Source organism: Papaver somniferum, chromosome 10, assembly GCF_003573695.1.
Source record: "Papaver somniferum cultivar HN1 chromosome 10, ASM357369v1, whole genome shotgun sequence".
NCBI lineage: Eukaryota > Viridiplantae > Streptophyta > Magnoliopsida > Ranunculales > Papaveraceae > Papaver > Papaver somniferum.
The window spans coordinates 134,522,307-134,530,928 of NC_039367.1; the positions used below are offsets into that span (position 1 = coordinate 134,522,307).

Below are 8,622 nucleotides of genomic sequence, written 5' to 3' on the forward strand. Positions count from 1 at the left end.
GGGACCATCTAAAAAAGGACCAAACGATATTTTTCCCTAGACAAAACATATTCAACACGACATCTAAAATGATATGTCGCAGAATTCAATACCATGCAACTTCGAAAATCAAGTAGGACCAAAAAAAATTGATGTTTATGTGGTACTGAATTAGTGAATTATGCATCTGAAAGAGAGAAATCAAGGGGCTGTTACTGAACCATGTCAGCAATATATGAGCATCCAGGTCAGCAGCAATACCCTATCATGTTAGTAAATCAGATTACCCTATCTTCATAACCAACCAATCACAACTTGATAACCAAAATCCAACTGATACCACATTCACAGCCACTACATCAACCATTTAGGCACCTCTTCCCTCCTCACATTTCTTACTTGGCTTCAAACAATCAAGCAAAAAAAAAAAAAAATCCGGAAAAAAAAATCAAAAAAAAAAAAGAAAAAAGAGAGAGAGAGAGAGAGGAAAGAACTTCACTTAGCTCAATGGCTTCTGTTGCAGCCTCGTCGACTGCATTAGCATCTGAAATTCTTGGAAATTCCTTGAAAAAGAGTTCACCTAGGTCAGCTCCATCCTCATCTAGTCCTGCTACATTCAAAACAATCGCGCTTTTCTCCAAGAAGAAGGCAGCACCACCAGCGAAATCAAAGGCTGTAGCCCCAGCTAATGATGAACTCGCCAAGTGGTATGGTAAGTATCTAGTAACCTGGATGGTCTACTCTTACCTTCTTTAAGAAATCTGTTGGAAGAGTAAATTATTCACATGTCGGTATCTATAATACACATTTTATTGCGAACTATATTCAGGTGCTGACAGGAAGATTTACTTGCCCGGTGGTCTCTTGGACAGGGATGAAATTCCCGAGTACCTAAATGGAGAAGTTGCCGGAGAGTAAGCATTACCCAATCTCTTTCTTTCCATCATAATGTTAAGAACACTTGACTTACAAAGTTTTCTCTATTTATACTTGCAGTTACGGTTATGATCCATTTGGTTTGGGAAAGAAACCAGAAGACTTCGCCAAGTAAGCTAAAAAGAACAGCTCTTTGTGTACTAAAAACCAAGTCTAGATAGATACATTTGACTTTGTTAGATGGGGTCGTATTAAAAATATGTGTGTTTGCAATGCAGATACCAGGGACAGGAGCTGATTCACGCGCGATGGGCAATGCTCGGTGCTGCTGGATGTATCATTCCTGAAGCCTTCAACAAATTCGGTGCTAACTGTGGTCCTGAAGCCGTTTGGTTCAAGGTCAGGAAACTCAAATACCAACTATTGCTTTCTCTTCCTAGTCTTTCTTGCTCAGTGAGATTTTTCTGTAATAAATCATAATCTTGTACAACTGCTTGACATTAAATCCCTCTGCAGACTGGAGCTCTACTCCTTGATGGAAACACATTGAACTACTTCGGAAAGAATATCCCAATCAATCTTGTTCTTGCTGTTGTCGCTGAGGTTGTCCTTCTTGGCGGTGCTGAATATTACAGAATTACCAATGGCCTGGTATATTTCTTGTACCCAACCCATTTCACGTCAGAACAAGAATAACAGTGACGATTAAACCTGTAATCCTCAAATTTATTTTGTAGGATTTAGAAGATAAGCTTCACCCAGGTGGTCCATTCGACCCATTAGGTCTCGCAGACGACCCAGACCAAGCAGCACTATTGAAAGTGAAGGAGATTAAGAACGGAAGACTTGCAATGTTCTCCATGTTTGCGTTTTTCATCCAAGCTTACGTTACTGGTGAAGGACCCGTGGAGAATCTTTCCAAACATCTGAGCGATCCATTCGGCAACAACTTGCTCACAGTAATTTCTGGATCTGTGGAACGTGCACCAACTCTATAATTTTCCTACCACTAGTGTTGCACCCATATCTCAATGTCAATTTATTGTAAATTTAATGAGATGTTTCAAGGTTCTTTTAATTATTCTGCACCCGAAACTCAACTACTGTATTCACTTGACAGAGCAATTCCAGTTATCTTACTATCTTGTTCTAGTTACTAAATCAAGATTTGAAGTACCGAGTTTCAGGATGGATTTCGCATGAGTTTTATTAATCCCTTCATAGAGGCAAATCAGTAATATCACAGAGTATGCAAGAGAAAAACAAGCACCTATCAGTAATAACAAAAACTGTCAGGAACTTGCCTTCACGTTTCTAGGACCAGATTTCTGCTTTGGAGCAGTTAAGTCTGGACTTCTTGTTATGTTCAAGAAAACCTTAGTTTCAGAAGTCTCCTTGGACTCCCGTCTCGTGTTTACGGGACTTTTAGCCTTAACGCACCTCGGATTAAAGAAAGATCTGGGCGAAAAAACTGAAACCCGCGGATTAACCCGTACCCGGCCCGTGAAAACCCGAGCCCGGCTTGGCTTGGTCCTAAACAAGCCGGGCGCGGGTTGGAGAAATAGCGGCTTGTGAGAAAACGGGTTTATCCGTCCCGGCCCGTAAACCCGCGGGTTAAACCCGTCAACCCGTCTACAACACCTAATTAATAAGTTATATTTAATCCCTACCGTCAGATTATTCTAGGGTTAATCTTATCCGTACGTTAAAGGTATAAAAGGATATATACCCGCAGTGGGGTCGTATGAGGATGTAATTTTCACCAAAAGAGCTAGACTTCGTCAGCGGCAGGCGGCAAGAATCAAGCGTGACAAAGCCCAGAAACAAAGGGGTGATAATGTGGAACCTACGGTGAAGCCTGAGTCCCTTGTCCCAGTTGCTCGGTTTCAGGGCTCTCGTCTTGCTTCTGCTCCGTTGCCTTCTCCATATGAACGAACAGGAAAGGTGGCAAGACACACTTATTCAGGGGGATCTGTCGGTGCAGCCATTGTTGAGGCTGAAAATAGCTTAGAGCTGGAGACACGTGACAACAAAGAGGAGCTGAAGGCGAAGCTTAAAGACTTAATTCGTGAGAAGTCAGACCTTTTGAATAGAGATGACCAAGAAGAAGACAAGGTGAGATTGGGTGAGGATGGGTGGAAGGAAAGGTACTACAAGGAAAAGTTCTCAGTTGAAACCTTTGATGATATTGAAGCAGTACGAAAAGATGTTGTTCTAAAATACGTACAAGGCTTGTGCTGGGTGATGGAATATTATTATGAAGGTGTTTTTCCAGCTGCAAGTTCCCATGCGCTACCTGAGCATTATAGGAAATTGATGGCTGGCCCAACTTCACCGATTATTGATTTTTATCCGACTGATTTTGAAGTTGACATGAATGGCAAGCGGTTTGCATGGAAGGGTATCGCTAAATTACCATTCATTGATAAAAGTCGTCTTCTTGCTGAGATAAAAAAAGTGGAACATACTTTGACAGAGGAAGCAAAAAGAAACAGCTTCATGGAAAATATGTTGTTCATCTCGACATCTAACTCGCTCTCTCCATACATATTTTGCCTCGCTGATCAGTTGTCTAACAAAAAAGGGGCTGAAGTGAAAGAAAAAATTGACCCCAAGGCCAGTGGCGGGATGAATGGATATATATCTCTTTGTAATGGAGATCGTTGCCCACCGGTCTTTCAATCGCCTGTTCCCGGAATGGACGATATTATGAATAATCAAGTCATCTGTGCTATTTACAGACTTCCTGATGCACATACTCATGTCGCTCGACCTTCAGCTGGTGTTATCTTCTCAAAGAGGATGGTCGAAGTAGAAGATTTGAAGCCACCACCTACTTTATGGCATGAAGATAATGGAAGGAAACCATGGGAAAATGTCAGGAAAAACAACCACCACGGAAATGGAAGGGGTTCTGGTCGACATCTTGGGGAGGCAGCACATAAATTTGTCAATAACAGTTTACAGTTTAAGATAGACCATAAACGGGTTAACCCGTAAACCCGCAGGTTTAACCCGTTACGGGTGCGGGTTGAAGAAATGACCACCCGTGAAGAATATCAACCCGCGGGTTTTGATCCGTGTTAACCCGAACCCGTGTAACCCGTAACAAGCCAGCCCCGGCCCGCCCGTTTGCCAGCTCTACTCTGGATAACCGGTTGATATGTCCGATCATGCCATCATTATCTAGACCCAATATAAGAAGTTTTAGTGAATTAGTAAGCCTCTGATAGTATTAAGTGAGACGAAGATATGACTGGTTCTTATTCCCTTACGTCTCCAACTTTTTGGAAAGGAGGAGACCCTTCCCTTCATATATGAAACAAAAAAGAAGAACGTGAGAAAGAAAATCACATGGACTAGATAAGACAGCACGAGGCCGTAGAACCGAACTTGCTCCATTGTTGCTTTTGGTATCTTCCTCTATTTGTTTCTCATGCTTCTGTGCCCCTGCTGATCAAGTTGTCAAATGACTATGAGCAAATGACAATGACTCACCACAAATGAGTGATCAACAAAGAGTTATTGAGGTGAAAACTAAGATCAGATGAAAGTAAAAACCTTTAGCAGAAGAAGTTGATGGTACTGCTAAGACTGGGCTGTATAACTTCGGAACCCTTGCAACTGATGGGGGAATATCGTTTTCTAGTTCTTTTCCTGTTGGAAAATTTATTTCAGTTATGAACAGCAGATTAGATGCAAAAGAAAACAATAGCTGCAAATGCATAAATGAAAGATGTGTATAGGTTATTTGATTCTTTCAGCAATTCCTTCAGTTCAAGACAGAAGAATGAGAGCTGCAAATAGCCACGTCAATTTGGAGGTGCTGTCCAACTTCCTGTCCTGGGGAAGTATCTTCAGATCGTTGTGGCTAGGTGCACTGCTCATTCTCCTATATTCCAGTCGACGAAAAGAGCGAAAGCCAAGCAAGAAGTAAAGGATGGCTCCATGTTGTTAATCAAATCAGCTACTTATAGCTGCTTAAAGTACAACTAGCAAGTGTTACGCACAACAGCTCTGTCTGTCCAAACAAGACCGAACAGGTCTCATTCATGGAATATCCCAGCTTTCAGTGCCCAATTTCACTAGCTTCAAAAAGAAGGTAACTTCTTCCATGTTAAAAGTTCATGTTCTCATCTCAAGTCAAAAAAAAAAAAAAAAATGAGGGGAAATCCTGAATTGGAGTATAAATCATAACTACTTGAAATAGAACTCACATCCCTGTCTGGTTCCTATCCTTCCAAGTTCCAACTATTTTCTGAGCCAAAAAATGTCTTAAAATCTTAAAAGTGGAAAGCCCTTTCATCAGCTGCAAAACAAACCTAAAACCTTATCTAATTTTATGGCCCGATTGGGTTAGTTAATCAAAGCACACACATCATCATCAATTTTTGCAGAGTTGATTATCGAAAATAGGATACATGAACAAGATCATAAAAGATTTCAGTTAGAGTTCAGTAGCTAATTTTATACAAAAGCAGAACTGGTTCCCCCATACTATATTAACTCCTATGTGAAACTACAATTATACAAATTACAAATCTAGATCATGAGATTAATAGAGAACTCAAAGAGGAAATTGATATTATATGTCATGTTTAAAAAGTTTGATTGAACTAGAGCTACATAACCAACTATGAGCCTTAAAAGAAATCTAATCATCGTTAGCAAAATCACCCAAATTAGTCGACCAAAGAAATCTAACTATCTATCTATCTATCTAACTCGCATCAATTAGACAATCAACAAATGCTTAATTACATAACCAAATCAAAGTAATAAGAAAAGGGTGCAATACCAGGTGAAGCTTGAACTTGTAATGAGAGAGTTTCAAAAACTTTCAGCAACATTAAGCAATTCTTCTCCTTATGTGAACAGAAATCATCATCCTCACTTCTCACTTTCACTTTTGGATACTCTTCTAAGAAAAACCAAAATCAGAAAGCACCCCGTCAAAAACAAAAACTTGTTAATCAAATAGAAAGAAATAAAATACAAAACCATGTTAGAAAACTGACTTGTCTCAATAGGTTTGATCTTGTTTCTTTTATCCATGTGAGAAAATTTTGATCTGGATGATGGCTCTGTTTTTATTATAAAGTCAAAACCAAATGTGAGAGTTATATAAGGAACTTAATTAATAAATATAGAGAAAAAAATTAAAGAGTGAATGATTCTGAAGAGTCAATGGGAAGGAAGAAACGGCTCTCTACTTCTCTGAAAGTGCTTGGAAACCAAGCACTGTCTTCCTCCGCTTTACCTCACTGGGACCCATAGAGGTGCACTTTCGGTAGGACTGGAGTCTCTAAATCCTGAAGTGATAGACATCCCGCGGACCCATTCCCGCGAATTATCCCGCAAGACACAAAATATTAGATACCTAGTGACCCGACGGATTTATAAGGGGTTTTGGTGTGGGCCCCACCCCCTTGTGAGATGTCGAGACAACTCATGAGAATGGACCAGCGGGATGTAAATCATTTTCGTTCTAAATCCTGTGGATAGTGTGACTAGTATTTTGAAGGAGTGACCATCAATTAGAGCAAATTAGAGTCCATTACTGGGTCTTTCACCTCAATTCTTTTATACACTTGTTCGGATAAATGAGTAGTTGGTAATGTAGACTAGACAGGGGATTGTCCCCGAGTGACAAAAGAAGTCTAACGGGGACTGTTTCCCGTGTAGCGACTATTTTTTTTTTATCTTGGACGGAATACAGTCCCCCGTGTACGGCGTTCTGAGAAAAAAGATTTGAATTTTTTCTAGACGGGGATCGTTCCCCGTCTAGTCTTATTTTCTTCTTTCCACGTAGTGGGATCACTTCTTCGATTGATCGAGTGCTCCTTCAAAATGAAAGAGTTATTCCCATTTGGAGACTACCCATAGTTCATGCTCTTAGAGCAACTCCAGTGGCCAACCACAAAGTTCATGTCTTCATCCCAAGGTCAAGCATTGCATCTTTTTTCAATATGTAGTCCTTAACAGCACCCACGAAAGTGAGAACCTCATTAGGAAAAACGAGAAGAGAAGGAGAATATCCTCAGAGAGCTTTGAATGGTGTCAAGTTCAAACCGTTATGGTGATAGGCATTATACCAAAATTCTGCAAGTGATGGCTAATTGAACCTGTTCTTGGGTTTATGAGCGATCATGCATCTCAGGAAACCTTCCAGGCGAGCATTGACTCTTTCAGTTTGTCCATCTGATTTGAGGATGATATGCAGAACTCAAGTGAAGATTGATACCGATTGCTTTAAAAAGTTCTTGCCAGAAATTGCTTGTAAATACTTTGTCTCTATCAGAAACAATTGAAGATGGTAGACGATGTATCTTGAAAACATTATTCAAGATTGTTATAGAAACATTAGAAGCATTAAAGGGGGGTTGTCAACCCTATTAAATGGTTATATTTTGTGAATCTATCAACCACAACAAGATTAACATCTTTCTTATTGGATTTTGAAAGACCTTCAATGAAATCTATAGTGATGTGTTTTCATGCTTGATTAGGAATTGGTAGAGGTTGTAAGAGTCCTGCAGGATATATACGTTATCCTTTATTTGTTTGGGATATATCACAATGACTGAAGAAAATAAGCATATTTGTTAGAGCATTGCTCGGTTGAACCCGTCAAGCGTTGGTATGTCAAGGCCGGTTGTCATATTTTAGTATCAAAACTCAAAAGTCGCTTGATTAGATTACTAGAGTCAACTTCGTTAGGTTAGACTAGAAATTCTAGAATGTTGAGACATACAAGTATTATTCTGAAGCCTGGATATTCTGAAGACTTATCCACATCAACGAAGACATCATCCTTTCGCTTGAGGTTAATTATACAAGACTTGACTTGTTTCCATTCCTGTATCGTTACTTTCAAGTCGTTTAGATTAAAAACATAACATTCATAGTTATATACATGAAACTCTAGTATTAGAGACTTGATCATCTTATTATCATCAAAGTGTCAAGGAAGAATATTTAAGTTGTTTTACAATCTGTGTATATTGAATTACGAAGTATAGTGCTTATCCTTGAACTTCGTAATTGAAACATAGACATAATTTTTGTAACTAGTTTCTAGATTGTATAATGAACTTAGGGTTGATTTCATGCCTAGAAAAATATGTTTGATTACATGAGTTTTAGGAAGTAGACTTACGAACTTGTTTCGTAGTTGAAATAAGTCAATAGTCCGGTTTTCATTGAAAATTTATGGCATGATCGATCCCTACTTATGTTGGGAACCATAGTAGAACCAATCCTTACTTATGTTGGAAACAAGGTAGTACCGATCTTACCTATTGTTAGAACACTTCTCCGTCGAACTCGCAAGCGTTGTTATCTCAAACTTGTTGTCAAGTTTAGTTTCCAAAACTATAAGTCTTGATTTCTAGTCTACTTATAGTTAAATCTCGGATTAGGATAGAAAGTGTAGTTGAGCATTAGACTTCACGGTGTTCATCTATTGAAGACGAAGAACTACTAAAGGGAGCTTGTGGAACTTCATCAACAAAAGGTATGTGGAGACTTGAACTCATCTATCACTCAAAAGTCTATTTACTCTATATCCTATATGAGACAAAAGTCGTTTAGCTATATAGACTTCGATTATACACATTTTATATTTCGAGCTGAGTTTAACTCTCTTACATATTTCTCGAAATATGTATTGGTAAGCTTTCGCTTTAACCAAGTTCATCTTATATTCTTGACGAAAGTCAAAAGATGATCATGTGAAAATCGCCTTGTAACATCTTACATAATTTG

General features: G+C 39.1%; 3 protein-coding genes across 5 annotated transcripts; 2 read left to right on the forward strand and 1 right to left on the reverse strand.

Annotated features, from left to right (window-relative positions):
• Window positions 1-373: 373 nt before the first annotated feature.
• LOC113318983 (chlorophyll a-b binding protein CP26, chloroplastic-like) lies at window positions 374-2,035 on the forward strand. Its single transcript, XM_026567284.1, has 6 exons — window positions 374-691; window positions 809-893; window positions 976-1,026; window positions 1,134-1,254; window positions 1,372-1,506; window positions 1,593-2,035. Exons 1-6 carry the CDS (start codon window positions 487-489, stop codon window positions 1,851-1,853), a joined length of 858 nt encoding a protein of 285 aa, XP_026423069.1. The 5' UTR covers window positions 374-486; the 3' UTR covers window positions 1,854-2,035.
• Window positions 2,036-2,559: 524 nt separating this feature from the next.
• On the forward strand, window positions 2,560-3,856 carry LOC113316232 (5'-3' exoribonuclease 3-like; the record flags this gene model as incomplete). Its single annotated transcript, XM_026564451.1, has 1 exon — window positions 2,560-3,856. A coding segment is annotated over one exon (1,296 nt), but the record flags the coding sequence as incomplete, so codon positions are not given.
• Window positions 3,274-6,053, reverse strand: LOC113318984. Of its 3 annotated transcripts, none has more exons than XM_026567287.1 (5): window positions 5,874-6,053; window positions 5,654-5,773; window positions 4,417-4,512; window positions 4,210-4,308; window positions 3,274-4,041 (listed from the first exon to the last, which is right to left on the reverse strand). In XM_026567287.1, exons 1-5 carry the CDS (start codon window positions 5,908-5,910, stop codon window positions 3,866-3,868), a joined length of 528 nt encoding a protein of 175 aa, XP_026423072.1. In that variant the 5' UTR covers window positions 5,911-6,053; the 3' UTR covers window positions 3,274-3,865. The 3 variants fall into 3 exon arrangements, with proteins under 3 accessions (XP_026423072.1, XP_026423070.1, XP_026423071.1); XM_026567285.1 differs by having other exon boundaries at window positions 5,654-5,776; window positions 5,874-6,050; XM_026567286.1 differs by having other exon boundaries at window positions 4,210-4,305; window positions 5,654-5,776; window positions 5,874-6,049.
• Between the last annotated feature and the right edge of the window lie 2,569 nt (window positions 6,054-8,622).